Raw genomic sequence first — 20,081 nt, 5'->3', positions numbered from 1 at the left:
AATGTGAAGTTATCCACTTTGGAAGCAGGAACAAGAGGGCAGAGTATTGTCTGAACAGTGTAGAGTTAGGTAAGGGAGAAATGCAAAGAGACTTAGGAGTCCTAGTTCATCAGTCAATGAAGGCGAATGAGCAAGTGCAACAGGCAGTGAAGAGGGCAAATGGAATGTTGGCCTTTATTACAAGGGGAATTGAGTACAAGAGCAAGGATGTCCTTTTGTATTTGTACAGGGCCCTGGTGAGACCACACCTGGAATATTGTGTACAGTTTTGGTCTCCAGGTTTAAGGAAGGACATTCTGGCAATTGAGGAAGTGCAGCGTAGATTCACTAGGTTGATTCCTGGGATGGCAGGGCTGTCTTACGCAGAGAGATTGGAGAGATTGGGCTTGTACACACTGGAATTGAGGAGATTGAGAGGGGATCTGATTGAAACGTTTAAGATAATTAAAGGATTTGATAGGATTGAGGCAGGAAATATGTTCCAGATATTGGGAGAGTCCAGTACCAGAGGGCATGGATTGAGAATAAGAGGTCAGTTATTTAAAACAGAGTTGAGGAAAAACTTCTTCTCCCAGAGAGTTGTGGAGGTGTGGAATGCACTGCCTCGGAAGACGGTGGAGGCCAATTCTCTGGATGCTTTCAAGAAGGAGCTAGATAGATATCTGATGGATAGGGGAATCAAGGGATATGGGGACAAGGCAGGGACTGGGTATTGATAGTGAATGATCAGCCATGATCTCAGAATGGCGGTGCAGACTCAAGGGGCCGAATGGTCTACTTCTGCACCTATTGTCTATTGTCTATTGTCTAGAAGAACAAACAAATAATTTCAGTTTCTGATGAAGACAGGCATAAGCCTGTTCCTCCTCGTTGTATGGCAATGTTTTGACTGCTATATAAACAATTTCTGAGTGGGTCCATTGGGCATGAGTGTTTTTGTTGAGGTAGTGATGAATTGGTGTAGGGTGAGGCAGCACCAATTTCACATTCTTTACTGTTTAAGTATGATTAACAGTGGTACAAAAAGATACTATTTCAGTAATTGAATTCTGTATAATTAAACTTCCTAGTCAGTGAAGAGGAACAGGAGAAGCCAAAGGTGGAGGCAGTCGTATTGTTTTCTTTAGTACTGTCTGCCATGATTTGAAATCTGACCACAGACAGTAATTGTTGAAGACTGGAATGGCAAGGCCTGTGGGCTTTGTTCTCAGCCTTTAAGTTGAGAACATTAATCTTCACAGTGGCTCAAAAACTCTTGATTCTCAGCTCCTTCAGAGACAAAGATACAGGCATAAGGTATTTCATGTTGTCACATTCTGGTGATAAATACTCGCAATAACAGTTCCCAGAAACTCAATCCCAGTAACAATTTCCTATGTCAGCCTCAGCTTGTGCAATGTATTTCCAAGCTCTTGAGAGCAGCTCCAACGGTTCCCAGTGTCCAGACTTCCCTGTTTGACCGCCTAAATTTTTGCAGTATCTCCAAGTGAGTAGAAACCTCATTGGACTTGACAGGCTAAATTCAGGAAGGATGCTTTTGTTAATTAAAGAGTCTAGGACACAGAGGACATTTTGAGGAGAAGGGGTCATTTAGTGCTGAAATGTGTTTAGGGTTGGAACTCCCCATCCTGGAGGGCTTTGAAGGCGTAGTATTAAGTTTATTCATAGCATCTTAAATTAATATGGGATCCAATGCCTATAAAAAGTATTCACTCCCTTGGAATTTTTCATGTTTTATTGTTTAACAACATTGAAAGACAAGCAAGACAGTGACCCCAAGCATAAAGCTAAAGCTACACAGGAATGGCTTAAAAACAACAAAGTTAATGTTCTGGAGTGGCCAAGTCAGTGTCCAGACCTCAATCCATTGAGAATGTGTGGCTGGATTTGAAAAGGCTGTTCACTCATGATCCCCGTACAATCTTGACAGAGCTTGGGCAGTCTTGTGAAGAAAAATGGGGTAAAATTGCAGTGTCCAGATGTGCAGAGCTGTTAGAGACCTATCCACACAGACTCCAGGCTGTAATTGTTGCTTAAGGTGCATCTACTAAATACTGACTTGAAGGGAGTGAGTAATTATGCAGTGAATTATTGTGTTTATTAATTGTAATAAATTTAGACCAATTTGTAGAAATTTGTTTTGGCTTTGGCATGTAAGTCTTGTTTATGTTGGTGAGTGTCAGAAAAGCCAAATAAAGTCCACTGTGATTCAATGTTGTAAAACAATAAAACATGAATATTTCCAAGTGGGGTGAATATTTTTTATAGTGGCAATGTGTATGTAGGACGGGAAAATGATGCTTGAGGTATATCAGCCATGATATAACTTCTGAATGATGGAGCAAGAATGAGTGGGCAAATAGCTCCTGTACGTGTTATTACTTAGTGTTACTGCGGTGCCTTTGGTTTGTGTTTCAGAACATCTCGAAAGCAAAGTTCTTCTGAGGTGTAATCACTTTAGTGATGTGGAAATGAGGCTGTAATTAAACACGGCAAGCTACCTTGAACAGATTTCCTTTTACAGGTTGTAGCTATTGATGTCATTCTTTGCCCATCATTGAGAAAATGATGTCGAATTGATGTCTCAACCAACTGTAGTCTTTCTGGTGAAGGTGCTCCCACTGTTAATTCAAAGATTCAAGGTACATTTATTATCAGCGTAACCCTCAGGCTCGGCCAGCTCACGTCCGTCTAGGGCAGGGGTCAGCAACCTTTACCACTGAAAGAGCCACTTGGACCCGTTTCCCACAGAAAAGAAAACACTGGGAGCCGCAAAACCCGTTTGACATTTAAAATGAAATAACACTGCATACAACGTTTTGTTTTGCCTTTATGCTATGTATAAATAAACTATAATGTGTTGCATTTATGAAATTGATGAACTCCTGCAGAGAAAACGAAATTACATTTCTGCATGCAACAAAAACATTTTGAACTCCGAAAAAAAGACGTTGGGTTGAAGGTTACTTTTAAGTAAAATGCTCAACGTCTATTTGAGTCCTTCTTGTATTTATGAAAAACGCCAAACTTAAATTTGCCGCCAACAGCAAACCAAAAATAACGTCAGCCAGCTGTCAACCTGAAAAATAAAAGGACTATTTCACTGAACAATGAAAACATATGAATATACGTAAAATAATACGCAATTAAAATATTTATCATACTTCTTCAGGTTGACTCACACCTGACAATGCAGTCGTATTCAGTAGGGATGGATCGATGCTTAGGGGAGTGACCGGGAAGGATAATGTGTTTTTTTCCTCTCTGAACTCACAGAAGCGTTTCCCAAACGATGTTTGCATTGCGATGATTGCAGAATGTAAATACTCCGAATTTATCATGTCGTGACATTGTTTGAACTCTCTCAAATTGGGCAAGTGAGACAATGTGCCTTTCTGTAAATCTCTGGCAAGCAACGTCAACTTGCGCTCGAATGCAAAACATCCTCCAACATGTGCAGGGCTGTACGTCCTTTCCCCTGAAGAGCTGTGTTCAGCGTGTTCAGGTGCGCTGTCATGTCTACCATGAAGTGTAGCTTTTCCAGCCACTCTGGCTGTTCCAGCTCAGGAAAGTTGAGCCCTTTGCTGCCCAGGAAAGTTTTCACTTCTTCCAGACGCGCGACAAAGCGTTTCAGCACCTCCCCTCTGGACAGCCAGCGATAAAAACACGTTGTAGCGGTTGCTACACGCAGTCAGTAAACTGCAGTCAAAGATAGCTTTATTCGAACTAAACAGCCTTGCTTTTAAGCCTCCCTCAACCCGCCCCCCATGGGCGCGGATGCTGCAAAAGACACGTACTCACAAACCCCCGTAGGCTATCTCCCTTAGCCTGAACGCTGGCTAATTGTGAGCCGGTTCGGATGTGTCAGGAAATGCGTCGCCACAACGTCTTATTTAGATTGTACAAGATCACCATAATCTTCAAATTTAGATTTACATTTCAAAAACTAACAAACTAACATAAAATACATATTAATTAAATACTGACCATGTAGCGGTGTGCTACACGCAGCGCTAAAATTACGACACGGAGTCGGTAACTGCAGTCGAAGGAAAAAAACTTTATTCGAAATCTTCAGCCTCACTTTTAAGCCTCCCTCAACCTGCCCCCCCTCCCCCCCATGGCGCAGAGGCTCCAAAGCTCTGTGCTCGCAAACCCCCGTAGGCTATCTTATTGTGAGTCGGTTCGGATGTGCCAGGAAAAGGGTCGCCACAACCAATTATTTCCCAAAGCAACAGGGAGCCGCAGCACAGACGTAAAAGAGCCACATGTGGCTCCGGAGCCGCGGGTTGCCGACCCCCGGTCTAGGGAAACAGCCTTCGGCCCTGCCAAACTGGGTAATCACGTTTGTGTGGGTGCTGTGTAATGTACCCCCAGTAACAAACCCACAGTACAAAATATCAGACAGCACAACATAAGCAAATAAATGATTGAACTTTATGAATCTTAATGTGAATATAGGGTTAGTAACGAAAATTTAAAAAGGACCCAAGTCAAGTCAAAGTCACGCTGGAGCTCACTCAGTCGTCCTTCTTCCACCATCGGTCTCCTCCAAGTGTCACCGACCTTCGGACCCTCAGATCCCAGTCCACACCGTCCGGTGGTCTACCAGCTCTCTCCACACGCATCTTCCCTCTTCATCTCTCAACAAAAGACCGCGAGAAAACATCTTTCCAGACTCACAAGACACAGCGACAATCTCTTATCGTCTAACATGCAACCTGTTATCTCCCGCCCTAACCCAAACATTGCTGCTACAGAGAAAACGTTACCTCAGCAGTGAACATTACAGAGAAGCCGTTACATTAGCAGTGAACCCTTACAGCACGTTACATCAAAATATGTATACAGAATGCAACTCTGAGATTTACCCTCCTGCAGGCAGCCACAAAACAAAGAACCCATTCAAGAAAACATCAAATAGCCAACATGCAGAAAAAGATGTTTCCCATTCTAACATTCATTTGGCACGCTTTTATTTTCAATGGCATTGTAAGCCAATAGTTCCCTGCCATTTTTCTGCATTTTTACCTACTCTATCCTGTTACAGTTTCGCCTCTATCCCAGAAATAAAGCCAGCAAATCTCTACTGCAGGAATTCCAAACCAAGCGTGTCCTTTCCGTGGTAATTCGCATAACACTCCCAATTTCATCTCACCAAGTCCCTCTATAAATTCAGCAGGACTTATGTTTGTAGTATAACCCCATTGCAGTTCAGGCCAACTGCTCATTTCCTCACAAATCAACACCAAGATTTCCATTTCAATAAAACAGTATCACACAGGTAACTATAGTTTTGAGAAGATTGGCAGAGATGTTTCGCAAGATTTCTTGTTATGAAACCACAATTGGTTGAGAAGAAAAATCACTGTATGGCTAGTAAAATTATATTTTGGGTGTGATTTATGGAGGATTAAGAATCTTGTTTATTTTCATTTGTTCAGGTTTGAGTGCTACATCCAGACGGAATCTAGCTGCAGGAAGTAAAGAGATCAGTTGCAGCAGAGACAAAACTCGTGACCGGTCACGACAAAGCACAATCAAAAAGTTATCATCTGCCAACCAGGGAGGTAATGATGTCATTAAACGGTCACACGGTCGGATGGCAGCGGAGTCTGACGCTCGGATTAGTAAATCGAAATCTGATGGCCAGATCAGTGACAAAGTTGCTCTGGAGGCAAAGGTGAAAGATCTCCTGGCTTTGGCTAAAAATAAGGACGTGGAGATTCTGCATCTGAGAAATGAGCTTCGAGATATGCGTTCCCAACTTGGACTGAACAATGATTTACCTGAAGGAGAGGGGAAGACTGAGGCAAAAGAGAGTGCTGTACCCCATCAGTCCAGAGACATAGAATCCAGTCTTCTCCAGCTGGAAGAGCAGAACAGTACAATCCGGGACGAGCTGAACCAGATGAAAAATGAGAACCGAATGCTGAAAGATCGTCTAAATGCTCTTGGTTTCTCTTTGGAACAAAAGGTAGACAGTGCGGAGAAGCTGTTTGGCTTTCAGTCCTCAAGTCCTGAGGTGGTTGCTGGCAACCAGAGTGATGGTGGGACATTAACTTCCTCAGTGGAGGGATCAGCACTCGGTTCCATGGAAGACCTCCTGAGCCAGGATGAGAACACTTTAACTGACAACCGCAGCAATTCGCTTGATAACCTGGACAGTGAATCCAGTGAGGTCTACCAGCCTCTTACTTCCAGCGATGACGCATTAGACGCTCCCTCCTCATCGTCTGAGTCGGAGGGTGCACCAAGCAGGGAGCGGTCAAGGAAGGGGAGCAGCGGTAACGTAAGCGAAGTCTCAGTGGCCTGTTTAACAGAGCGCATTCACCAAATGGAAGAGAACCAACACAGCACGGCAGAGGAGCTTCAGGCTACCCTCCAGGAGCTCGCGGACCTGCAGCAGATTACACAGGAGCTGAACTCTGAGAATGAGAAGTTAGGGGAGGAAAAAGCCATCTTGATGGATTCCTTATGTCAGCAAAGTGATAAACTGGAGCACTTCAGCAGACAGAATGAGTATTTTCTTTCTTTACTGGATGAGCACCACATTTCGTATGTTCTAGACGAAGATGTAAAAAGTGGCCGCTACATGGAACTGGAGCAGCGTTATATGGATCTTGCTGAAAATGCACGTTTTGAACGTGAGCAGCTTCTTGGAGTACAGCAGCATTTAAGCAATACTCTGAAAATGGCAGAGCAAGACAACAAGGATGCTCAGGAATTGATAGGTGCTTTGAAAGAACGTAACCACCAAATGGAACGGATCATAGATTCCGAGCAAAAGGCCAAAACGGCACTCGCTGGAGCATTGGAAGAATATAAAGTAACTGTTGCTAATGATCAGATTGAACTAAACAGGTTCAAGGCTCTGTTAGAACACGAGAAACAGAAAGTTGCAGAACTGTATGCTTTTCACAATGCAGGTGATAAATCAGATTTACAGGAACTGTTGGAGACAACACGACTGGATAAAGAGAAAATAGAGGCCTTGTACAACAACCTCCAGGAGGAACTGGCCCATATTCGTAATGATGCTAATCGACTACAGGATACCTTAACCAAGGTATAATGAGTTAAAGTGGTGCTCAGTTGTCACATGTAAGGGAGGTAAAAGGGCTTGTACAAGTATTTATTGGGTTATGTGAAATTTATCTACCTTGGGCATTAAATACTGAAATGTGCTGTTGATTTGTCAGTGCACTTACTTGGTTTGAATCCATAAAATTTCATATCATTTAGCATTCTGTGCAAACAATTTCTTCCTGAAATGCTTACTCATGTTTGAGTTGTGCATTCCTCCAGTAAGGTTCACTTCATCCCTAGTCATATTCTCATTTCCCCTCTCTAGTGCGTTCGCACGTTTCCTGTAATTTAGTGTCCAGCACTATACATGAGTATTCAAGAGTTTCTGCAGAAGCTGGAAATCCAGCGTAACATTCATAGAATGCACAATGTCTTGAGGAATAAACAGTCCTGATGAGAGAGAATAAACTCATCATCAGTTCTGATGAAGGATCTCGGCCTGAAATGTCAATTATATTTCCTCACCGTAGATGCTGCCTGACCTGCTGAGTTCCTCCAGCATTCCCACGAGTGTGTGGCCCAGATGGTATTTCAGTAGTTCTAGACCAGCTTCTCTGCTCTACGTTTCAATATTCTCAACAAATGATGGAAAAAGTCCAACTTTTAATTAATGTTCCTTCCTCATTGGTTCTTTCCAACCTCAGTGCGAAGAAATCTGTGGAAGTTTGCATAGGAGGATTGGACTTCGGGAGGAATGGTGGGCGTTCTGGGACTGGCATGTAGTTGGAGCAGAGAGTAGACCTCACTCAGTGTTTGGGTCACCCAAGCTTCTGCCCAGTTGAGGGGGATGTGTTGGCAGTGAAATGGAAGATTGAGAGCATTACTTTTTATAATCAGTGACGAAGATCAATGTTTTTTTCCTTGGAGAGTAGAGATAAAATCAACAGTAAATTAATAATTGACAGGATGCCAAATTTGTTCAGTAGATCAAGTAACTAGATTCATCCAGTACAGATGGTAACTTTCCAGTCTTCCCCTATTGCTTTTTAAAGAACTGTCCCACTTTCCTGCTCCTTTGTCATAACTCTGCTTCTTTCTTCCCCCTGCAAATATTTGTTCAATTCCTTTAAAAATAATAATAAGTACTTTATTGAACCTGAGTGGGAAATTATTTGAATTATCTTATTATCAGATTTGTTACTGAATCAGCCTACCTACATTTTCAGGCAGGCTGCAGACGGCTGGAAATCTGAAGCAAACAACACAAAGGCACTGAAAAAACCGTGGAGGGAAATGGACAGGCAATATTTTGGGCTGACATCCTTCACCTGGACTGGCAGATGAATTGTTGACTTTAAATAAACTCATAAGAATAAATACCCCCTCTCTGTAAGGTCTAACAGTGTGATAGATTTTTAGCAGACCAAACCAAATAAAGCATTCAAGCCAAGTCGGGGAAACGGTGATAGAGGAGCACAAATCTGAGGAATCAGAATCAGACTTCAATGGCCAAGTACCTGTGCACATACAAGGAATTTACTTCCGGCAGATGCTGTCTCTCTGCTCATAACAATAATAATGATAAATATAAATGAAAATATAGATTATACATACAGGTAGTGCAATCCAAGTAATAGTTAGCCGACAGTTAACCGGCAGTTAACTGTTCAGCAAAGTGACCGCAGTAGGGAAAAAACTTCTCCAATGCCTATTAGTCGTAGTCTGGAGGGATCTGAAGCGCCTACCAGACGGAAGCAGTTTAAACAGTCCTTGCGCAGGATGGAAGGAATCCTTTATGATGTTCTTTATGATGTCCTTGATGATGGTACAAGACCATCTCAAAGACACTGAAAGTGCTTTTGAACTGTTGATATCTTTAGTGTTTCATGCTTTACAATTTAACCTGATTTTTGTCCTGGGCTCTACTGTGAAAAAGGAATAAAATAAATAAATAAAATCTCGGTCAAATTGATCGAACTCCCTGATTGTAATACTCATTTATGTGAACAAAGGATTGGGGGCTGAATACTTTTACAAGACACAGTATGTTCTCAGCATCCAGATTCCCAACAAACAGAAAATACTGCTTTGTTTTTATTCTAACTTCTTGTGATGTTCCATCAGATGGAATGCTTACCTACTCTGTTATCCTTTTATCTATCCCTTGGATCCTTGCTAATATTTTTTTAACACATATGAATCCTCATTCCTCCATATAGTCAAGAATCTTATCCATATATGGTTTGAATTTAGTTTGTAGTTAATGGAAGAAATTCCAAGTTACCATTTAGAGTAATTAATTCAACAGTAGGGACAAAAGTATATGCTAATGATTTATAAATGTAGTTGCAGGTATTATATGCCGATTTGCACATAACAAGCTCTCTCTCACACACAGCATTCAGGTAACCAATTTACACAAAGTTAATTGAAGGGTAATTCTGTTTGCTGTATCTTTAACCTGTTGTGATCTTAACCCAGTAAAGATACCAGGTTATTGTTTGAGACATTTTTTTCTCCCCCTCTAAAAGTATAAATTATGTAGTTCCTTCTCATTTTTCTTTTGCACCTTTCCCTTTTAAAACGCACAGACTGAACTAGACATTCAGTCTAATATTTCATCATTTCGTATCCTTGATAATTTTTAAGCTCTTGTTTTAGGTTGAAGATGAATACAGAATCTTCCAGGAGGAAGCCAAAAAACAGATAGATGAGCTTAGTCTGAATGTTGAAAAGCTGAGAGCGGATCTGGAAGAAAAGGAAACGGAGATAAATGACATGAAGGAGACCATTTTTGAACTGGAAGATGAAGTGGAACAACATCGAACAGTCAAACTCCATGATAACCTCATCATTTCTGACCTGGAAAGTAAGTACAGTAAAATCCAAATTGTGCACCAAAACTCCATTCTATTTCTGTTTATTTGGAGGTTGAAGACTGACTGGTGCTGAAATATGTACTCTGTATGTTACCCCTCCGAATTCATTCTCCCACTCACTCTCCGCCCCCCTTCTCCCCCTCTCCTCCCCTTCCCTCTTCCCCCCCCCTCCCACCCCACCACAGTAAATTTTACATAGATGTACAGTAAATGTATATGGTGAATAAAGTTGATCCTTGATACTTAAATTGTTACTTACTATCCACAGATACTGTTAAAAAGCTTCAAGACCAAAAGCATGACATGGATAGGGAGACCAAAATCCTTAACAGGAGACTCAGGGTAAGTTTCCTTTTCAAGTTTTTTTGAATGCCTTCTTACTAAGTGAAGATTGTATTTCATTCTTTATAAAACTTAAACCACACTTATTTGCCCAGAAATTTAATTGCTGCTACTTTCAGTTCTGTACTGAAGATCATTATTTCCTCACAGAGTGAAACACCATAAATGCAGCCCTGTGAAAATTTATCTGGGCATTTTTGGCTGTTGCCTATCGGGGTTGGGCTTGGAAAGTGAGATGTACAGGATGATGCCATTCCTAGAACAGTGCCAAGAGCCGCAAGTACTGAAAATCTGATGTAAAATCCGAAAGTACCCAGCAAATCAGGCAATGTCTGTGGAAAGGGAAACTGCTAATGTTCCAGGCTGAAAAACATTTCATCAGAACTTAGCAAATTTAGAAATAAACATGTTTTAGGTTGCAGAGAAAGAATAGCAGAAAAATAAAGGGAATGACTGCGATAGGTGGACTGAAATATGTAAGTGGTGATGGTGCCAACAAGAAGAGGGAGCGGAAGCAGGTTATCCATGGGGATGGGGCACAAATAGGGGCAGACAGGAGAAATTATGAAATAGAAAGTATTGCGGATATCAGAGAATATTCGAAGTACCAAGCAGGCCAAACAGCATAAGCAGAGGGAGAACTAATGTAACCGGTTGGTGACTTTGCCAGTTCGAAAATCAATTAGAAGGTCCCGTTAGTCGTCGTTGAGTGCTGAAGCTTGTAATGTGCCTGGCTGGAAGTGCAGAAATGTTTCAGACACTGCTGAGAACTGTGGTGGAGATGAAACCATGGTAAAAGTGGATGCTCTGGTGTGGAAGTTGACATTAACTGAACAGGTACAACAGTATTATGAAACGAGGTCCGAACTGGAAGCAGGTTGGAGGTACGATCAAGGTACCTGTGGATTTCGATGGGCCTGTGGTGGATATTGATCACCAAGCTAATCCTGAATGTCCAGAAAACAAGGACCCAAAGGAAGACGATTTGGCAGCAACAGCAAAGTGAAAATTAGCAGCAGCAAGTGTGGAGTTGTGTAAGTGAGGGGGAAGCAGTGTCAATGACCTAGAAAAGGAGCTATAGGGAGGGCCCTAACTGAAACTGAAACATCAAGTATCCCACAAAAGAGACAAGTGTAGACTGGACCCATGTGGAACGGCAGAGCTATCGTTTCGATTTTGAAGATGCGAGATGAATTCAGTGTAAGAGTGAATTCAGCCCTGTGAAGGGGAGATGCCATTCAAACAGAGAAAGGAGAGAACTATCAACCAGTTAGCCTGACATCAGTATTGGTGAAAGTGCTGAAATCTGATGTTAAAGAGCCCTTTGAAAATAATAATCAGACTGAAACACGTTAACTTTGACTTTAGAAAAGGAAAGCACACTTGCCAAATCTGTTTGAAGTTTTAGCAGTTGCTATTAGCACAATAATTAATGTTAACCGAACTGATATACAATGGATTCCGGTTAATTAGGCCATGAGTGAATCAGGGCATCTGCTTTTTTGGGACAACTCTTAAAGGACAAAACAAATCAAGAAAATAGCTGGGATTCCTATATGGTTAATTGGCTTGCCGAACTATTTCTAACTAACGTCAGTTGTGTGTGTGTGTTTTTATAAACAGTGATTTTTCGTCATTGATAGTTGGCGAAAAATAAGCAGTAAGACAATTCAGTTTGGCTCACTGATTTTAAGCATTCAGGCTTGGAGATATCAGAATCTGTCGGGAGTGAAAATGAAATGATTTCACTATTCAAGTCAAGTCGTCAAGTCACTTTTATTGTCATTTTGACCAGAACTGCTGGTACAGTGCGTAGTAAAAATGAGACAACGTTTTTCAGGACCGTGGTGTTACATGACACAGTACAAAAAAACTAGACTGAACTACGTAATAAAAAAACAATACAGAGAAAGCTACACTAAACTACAGACCTACACAGGACTCCATAAAGTGCACAAAAAAAGTGCAGGCATTTACAATAAATAATAAACAGGACATTAGGGCAAGGTGTCAGTCCAGGCTTTGGGTATTGAGGAGGCTGATAGGTTGGGGGAAGAAACTGCTACATAGTCTGGTCGTGAGAGCCCGAATGCTTCGGAGCCTTTTCCTGGACGGCTGGAGGGAGAAGAGATTGTATGAGGGGTGTATGGGGTCCTTCATAATGCTGTTTCCTTTGCAGATGCAGCGTATAGTGTAAATGTCCTTGATGGCAGGAAGAGAGACCCCGATGATCTTCTCAGCTGACCTCGCTATCTGCTGCAGTGTCTTGCGATCCAAGATGGTACAATTTCTGAACCAGGCAGTGATGCAGCTGCTCAGGATGCTCTCAGTACAACCCCTGTAGAATGTGATGAGGATGGGGGGTGGGAGATGGACTTTCCTCAGCCTTCGGAAAAAGTAGAGACACTGCTGGGCTTTCTTTGCTATGGAGCTGGTGTTGAGGGACCAGGTGAGATTCTCCATCAGATGAACACCAAGAAATTTGGTGCTCTTTACGATCTCTACTGAGGAGCCGTCGATGTTCAGCGGGGAGTGGTAGCTCCGTGCCCTCCTGAAGTCAACAACCATCTCTTTTGTTTTGTTCACATTAAGAGACAGGTTGTTGGCTCTGCACCAGTCCGTTAGCTGCTGCACCTCCTCTCTGTAAGCTGACTCGTCGTTCTTGCTGATGAGACCCACCACGGTCATGTCATCAGCAAACTTGAAGATATGGTTTGAGCTGTGTGTTGCAGCACAGTCATGGGCCAGCAGAGTGAACAGCAGTGGACTGAGCACACAGCTCTGGGGAGCCCCCGTGCTCATGTGTACAAAGGATTTGTAGGTATCGACAATCATCTTGAATGTTACAATTGTTATGTATTCAGGCAACAATAAATATATGAGTTCGGCAAGGGTTTCTTATAACAAACAACACGTTTATTAAATACAGAAAACAAACCCCCCAAAAGTAAACAAACACTAACGTAACCGGAAATCAGCTGCTGTGCAGCAGCTTAAACAGTTAAAAAGCGATGCAGCTCAAACAGTTCTTAAAGTAGTATTGCCAAAAGTTCGAAATGCTCACAGTCCATTTAAGGGAGAGACTTTTTAAGACGATTTAGATTCTCCTTCACGTCGTTTTGCTTCGATTCCCGGCGTCGAACTTCCCATGAAGAATTTACGAAACGTAACGAAACGAAACGGCTTAAAGGCACTGACCTTTCCTTTATCACACTGTCCTCAATCTTCTGCTATCCCGCAGAGATTAACACGAGAACAGTCAACGAATTCCTTTCGAATAAGGATTAAATAAGGTCGAACCCGTTTCACCGTCGAAATAGATTCTCCTCGATCTTTAACTCCCGAACTCCGATCTTCACTCTCCACTGATCCTCAACTAGCAGTATTGTAAAGAACCTGCTGGCAATGACCTCTTAAACTTTAGGCATTAGATAAAACTTCATCTTTCAACTAAACTGCGTCATCACATTAAATCACGCAGTGACATTTAGTCAACTTGGCAAATCCAGCCACGAACTGCCCCTCCTCACAGGGTGGGGTCTTTCTTTTATAACCTGTAAAAAAAAACTGTCACATGATCTCCACTGGCGGGAAAATGACGCCACTCCACCATCACAAGACCATTACCTCAAGTCCAGTATAGCTTCAACCCCAGTCACGTGACAAGGGTACCACTGTCGTGTCCCGAGTACGTAACACAATGAAGATGAAAATTTGGAAGATGCAGTCATCAAAAGCATTTGTATGAAGGTAGTCCATTATCTGTACTGGATGTCTGCTGTGATGTTGTTCATGTACGGTCAGTCAAAAGAACGTGACAGCGTACACTGAATTTCCCCAGCAATAAGTATTAGGAACCAATACACAATTTTACAGTACTATAATAGTATTGGTCCTGTTCCAATTTGTGCTGTGTTTCATTTAAATACATAATTTGTAACTCAGCTAAATGGTAATTTGTCTTTTTTTTTAATCCCCTTTTAACTATTTCCATGAAATTTCAGTAAATTGAGGGGGCCACTCAATTGAGCCAAAGTGTGCTCGACTCAATGTGTCCCAATTAACTGGAATCCACTGTATTTGGATCTTCAGTAATTGCCACAGAAGTTATGGCAAAGCAGGGTGAGAATCGGAGTGAAGGGACTCTTGGATAGAACAGATGGTAAAAAAAGCAAAGATAGTATGCAGATAGATGATAGGACATAATTGCAGCCAGCAGGGTGAGCATCAGTGCATTAGGGATGCAGAATCAAAAACGGCAGCAAATACAGTACTCAAAAATGTTATATCTCAATGCACGGAGTATAAAAAATAAGATGGATTTTGTTGCAGATCGCCAGGTATGACGTTGTGGTCATCTCTGAATTGTGCCTGAAGGATAGTTGTAATCGGGAGCTAAACGTCCAAGGTTACACATTGGACTAGGAGGGCCAAGATGGCCTGTTTCCGTGCTGTGATTGTTATATGGTTATATGGTTATACACATTGTATCAGAGGGGTAGGAAGTTAGACAGAGTGGGTGGCAGGCTCCGCTGGTAAAGAATGGTGTCAAATCAGTAGAAAGATGTGACAAAGGAATGCAATCTTATGGGTTAAGTTAAACAGAAGATTGGAAAATTGCAAATGTCACTTCACTCTCTAAAAAAGGAGGAAGTTTCCTTAAGGGAAGATCAAATCTTTCAGAATTCTTTGAAGAGATTATACTTCGGATAGATAAAAGGGATGCAGTAGATGTAAATTTGAACTTTGACAAGGTGCCGCACATGAGGCTCTTAACTAAGTTACTGTCATGGTTGGAGCATTGCTGATTGGTAGGGGGCTGTAAATGGGAATAAAAGGATCATTTTCTGGTTGGCTGCCAGTGACTGGTGGTGTTCCGCAGGGGTCAGTGTTGAGACCACTTCTTTTTAAGCTGTGAATCAGTGACTTTGATGGAAAGGCAGGTAGTGTTGAGGAAACAGGTGGGCAGCAGAAGGACTTGGGCAGATGAGAAGAATAGGCAAGAGAGTGGCAAATGGAATACAGTGTTGGAAAATGCAGTCATGCACTTTGGGAGCGTGGCACCGTTGATCAGAGATAGTGTCACGGCTGCAGAAAAGGTGGACATCACGGAGGGATTGTCAATGGAGTCTCTGTGAGTGGAGATTAGGAACAGGGAGGGGTCAATAACTTTACTGGGTGTTTTTTATAGGCTGCCCAATCGCCCAGTAGTAACAGGGATATCGAGAAGCAGATAGGGAACCTGGAAAGGTGTAATAACAACAGAGTTGTCGTGCTGGGATATTTTAATTTCCCAAATATCATTTGGCATCTCCCTAGAGCGAGGGGTTTAGATGGGGTGTAGTTAGTTAGGTGTGTTCAGGAAGGATTCTTGACACAATATGTAGATAAGACAGTGGGAAAATGTGAATGGAACTGGAGGAAATAGCAAAGGTACTTAATGAATACTTTACTTCAGTATTCACTATGGAAAAGGATCTTGGTGATTATAGTGATGACTTCCAGCAGACTGAAAAGCTTGAGCATGTAGATATTAAGAAAGAGGATGTGCTGGAGCTTTTGGAAAACATTAAGTTGGATAAGTCACTGGGACCGGACAAAATGAACCCTAGGCTACAGGGAAAGGTGAGGGTGGAGATTGCTGAGCCTCTGGTGATGATCTTTGCATCATCAATGGGGACGGGAGAGGTTCCGGAGGATTGGAGGGTTGGACATGTTGTTCCTTTATTCAAGAAAAGGAATAGAGATAGCCCAGGAAATTATAGACCAGTGAGTCTTACCTCAGTGGTTGGTAAGTTGATGGAGAAGATCCTGAGAGGCAGGATTTATGAACATTTGGAGAGGTATAATATGATTAGGAATAGTCAGCATGGCTTTGTCAAGGGCAGGCCGTGCCTTACAGCCTGATTGAATTTTTTGAGGTTGTGACTAAACATGTTGATGAAGGTAGAGCAGTAGACGTAGTGTATATGGATTTCACCAAGGCATTCGATAAGGTACCCCATGCAAGGCTTATTGAGGTAGTAAGGAAGCATGGGATCCAAGGGGACATTGCTCTGTGGATCCAGAATTGGCTTGCCCACAGAAGGCAAAGAATGGTTGTAGATGGGTCATATTCTGCATGGAGGTCGGTCACCAGTGGTGTGCCTCAGGGATCTGTTCTGGATGAGGAAGTGAAGGGATGGGTCAGTAAGTTTGCTGATGACACATAGGTTGGAAGTGTTGTGGATTGTCTGGAGGGTTGTCAGAGGTTACAGAGGGAAATTGATACTGAGCTGAGAAGTGGCAGATGGAGTTAACCCAGAGAAGTGGTTCATTTTTGTAGCTCAAATATGATGGCAGAATATAGTATTAATGGTAAGACTCTTGATAGTGTGGAGGATCAGAGGGATCTTGGGGTCCGAGTCCATAGGACGCTCAAAGCAACTGCACAGGTTGATTCTGTGATTAAGAAGGCGTATGGTGTATTGGCCTTCATCAATCGTGGAACTGAATTTAGGAGCCAAGAGGTAATGTTGCAGCTACGTAGGACCCTGGTCAGACCCCACTTGAAGTACTGTGCTCAGTTCTGGTCGCCTCACTACAGGAAGGATGTGGAAACCATAGAATGGGTGCAGAGGAGATTTACAAAGATATTGCGTGGATTGGGGAGTATGTCTTATGAGAATAGTTTGAGTGAACTCGGCCTTTTCTCCTTGGAGCGACGGAGGATGAGAGGTGACCTGATAGAGGTGTACATGATGATGAGAGGCATTGATTGTGTGGATAGTCAGAGGCTTTTTCCCAGGGCTGAATTGGTTGCTACGAGAGGACACAGTTTTAAGGTGCTTGGGCTGCTAGCAACGGTGGTGGAGGCGGATATGATAGAGTCTTTTAAGAGACTTTTGGATAGGTACATGGAGCTTAGAAAAATAGAGGGCTATGGGTAAGACTAGTAATTTCTAAGGTAAGGACATGTTTGGCACAACTTTGTGGGCCGACGGGCCTGTATTTTTTTCTATGTTTCTATAAGCCTACAAGAGGAGAGACTGTACTTGATTTGGTATTGGGAAATGAACCTGGTCAGGTGTCAGATCTCTCAGTGGGAGAGAGTTTTAGAGATAGTGATCATAATTCTATCTCCTTTACAGTAGCATTGGAGAGAGGTAGGAACAGATAAGTTAGAAAAGTGTTTAATTGGAGTAAGGGGAATTATGAGGCTCTCAGGCAGGAAATTGGAAGTTTAAATTGGAAACAGATGTTCTCAGAGTAAAGTACGGAAGAAATATGGCAAATGTTCAGGGGATATTTGTGTGGAGTTCTGTATAGGTACATTCCAATGAGACAGGGAAGTTATGGTAGGAAACAAGAACCGTGGTGTACAAAGGCTGTAATAAATCTAGTCACGAAGAAAAGAAAAGCTTACAAAAGGTTTATGGAGCTCGGTAATGTCAGAGATCTGGAAGATTATAAGGCTAACAGGAAGGAGCTTAAGAATGAAATTAGGAGAGCCAGAAGGGGCCAAGAGAAGACTTGGTGGGCAGGATTAAGGAAAACCCCAAGGCATTCCACAAGTATGTGAAAAGCAAGAGGATAAGAGGTGAAAGAATAGGAGCTATCAAGTGTGACAGTGGGAACGTGTGTATGGAACCGGAGGAAATAGCAGAAGTATTTCATGAATACTTTGCTTCAGTATTCACTATGGAAAAGGATCTTGGTGATTGTAGTGATGATTTGCAGCAGACTGAAAAGCTTGAGCATGTAGATATTAAGAAAGAGGATGTACTGCAGCTTTTGGAAAGCTTGAAGTCAGATAAGTCACCGGGACCGGATGAGATGCACCCCAGGCTACTGTGGGAGGTGAGGGAGGAGTTTGCTGAGCCTCTGGCGATGATCTTTGCATCATCAATGGGGACGGGAGAGGTTTCGGAGGATTGGAGGGTTGCAGATGTTGTTCCCTTATTCAAGAAAGGGAGTAGAGATGGCCCAGTAAATTATAGACAAGTGAGTCTTACTTCAGTGGTTGGAAAGCTGATGGAAAAGATCCTGAGATGCAGGATTTATGAACATTTGGAGAGGTATAATATGATTAGGAATAGTCAGCATGGCTTTGTCAAAGACAGGTCGTGCCTGACAAGCCTGATTGAATTATTTGAGGATGTGACTAAACACGTTGATGAAGGAAGAGCAGTAGATGTCGTGCAGTGGTCCCCAACCACCAGGCCATAAAGCATGTGCTACCGGGCCGCGAGGAAACAATATGATTTGGTGATATGAAACGATATGAGTCAGCTGCACCTTTCCTCATTCCCTGTCACGCCCACTGTTGAACTTGAATGCACGCGAGGTCATCAGTTGCCTAAATGCAGTGATACCCTTGCGCCAGGGATCACTGGTTGGTCTCGGGTAACCGGCCGTCTCACTTGGCCAGTGGGAAGTGCCATTGCTACTGGCCTGGAGCGCAGACAGATGGGCGCCGCCTCTAAGCATGTTTAGCCCACAGACTGTTCGTGGAGAACCCAGTGCTAAAATATTTGCAGACAACCTAATTCAGGCTCAGCGTTTTGTAAGTAGCTGAGCAGCTACCTCACTGCAATCTACTGGAAGTCATCCCTCGAGCCAAACTTTTGTTGGCCGATAGATCCTACCTACCTTTAAGGGGAGCACGGGCGCCCTGTCGCACTTCTTGCTTGTCAATATTAAACCTGTCCGCGTTGCAAAGAAGGTTGGTGTAGTGTAGTGTATAAGGATTTCAGCAAGGCATATGATAAGGTATCCCATGCAATGCTTATTGAGAAAGTAAAGAGACATGGGAGCCAAGGGGACATTGCTTTGTGGATCCAGAAGGCAAAGAATGGTTGTAGACAGGTCATATTCTGCATGGCGGTCCGTCACCAGTGGAGTGCCTCAGGGATCTGTTCTGGGACCCTTACTCTTTGTGATTTTTATAAATGACCTGGATGAGGAAGTGGAGGGACTTTGATGTTTGCTGATGACACAAATGTTGGGGGTGTTGTGGATAGTGTGAGGGCTGTCAGAGGTTACAGCGAGACATTGATAGGATGCAAAGCTGGGCTGAGAAGTGGCAGATGGAGTTCAACCCAGATAAGTGTGAAGTGGTTGATTTTGGTAGGTCAAATATGATGACAGAATATGGTATTAATAGCAAGAGTCTTGGCAGTGTGGAGGATCAGAGGGATCTTGGAGTCCGAGTCCATAGGTCACTCAAAGCAGCTGCACTGATTGACTCTGTGGTTAAGAAGGCGTACGGTGTATTGGTCTTCATCAATCATGGAATTGAGGTTAGGAGCAGAGAGGTAATGTTGCAAATATATAGGACCCTGGTCAGACCCCACTTGGAGTACTGTGCTCAGTTCTGGTCACCTCACTACAGAAAGAATGTAGAACCCATAGAAAGGGTGCAGAGGAGATTTACAAGGACGTTGCCTGGATTGGGGAGTATGCCCTATGAGAATAGGTTGAGTGAATTCGGCCTTTTTTTCCTTGGAGCAACGGGATATGAGTTGTGAACTTAGAGGTGTCTCAGGTGATGAGAGGCATTGATCGTGTGGATAGTCAGAGGCTTTTTCCCAGGGCTGAAATGGTTGCCACAAGAGGATACAGGTTTAAGGTAGTAGGGAGCAGGTATAGAGGAGATGTCAGGGGTAAGTTTTTTACTCAGAGAGTGGTAAGTGCATGGAATGGGTTGCCGGCAACAGTGGTGCAGTCGGATACAATAGGGTCTTTTTGAATAGGTACATGGAGTTTAGGAAAACAGAGGGCTATAGGTAAGCCCAATAATTTCTAAGGTAGGGACATGTTTGACACAACTTTATGGGCCGGAGAGCCTGT

General features: G+C 42.8%; 1 protein-coding gene across 8 annotated transcripts in view; it reads left to right on the top strand.

The window, feature by feature from the left end:
* Nucleotides 1–20,081, top strand: part of specc1la (sperm antigen with calponin homology and coiled-coil domains 1-like a) — a 283,895-nt gene that overhangs the window by 104,070 nt on the left and 159,744 nt on the right. For all 8 annotated transcript variants that reach the window (XM_059983332.1, XM_059983331.1, XM_059983330.1 and 5 more), the window contains 3 exons: nt 5,445–7,069; nt 9,691–9,898; nt 10,177–10,250. In XM_059983332.1, coding sequence (XP_059839315.1) covers nt 5,445–7,069; nt 9,691–9,898; nt 10,177–10,250 — 1,907 coding nt within the window. The remainder of the gene's footprint in view (nt 1–5,444; nt 7,070–9,690; nt 9,899–10,176; nt 10,251–20,081) is intronic.

This window comes from Hypanus sabinus, chromosome 10 (assembly GCF_030144855.1).
Source record: "Hypanus sabinus isolate sHypSab1 chromosome 10, sHypSab1.hap1, whole genome shotgun sequence".
Taxonomy (NCBI): Eukaryota; Metazoa; Chordata; class Chondrichthyes; order Myliobatiformes; family Dasyatidae; genus Hypanus; species Hypanus sabinus.
This window is presented reverse-complemented; position numbering and strand designations above follow the sequence as displayed.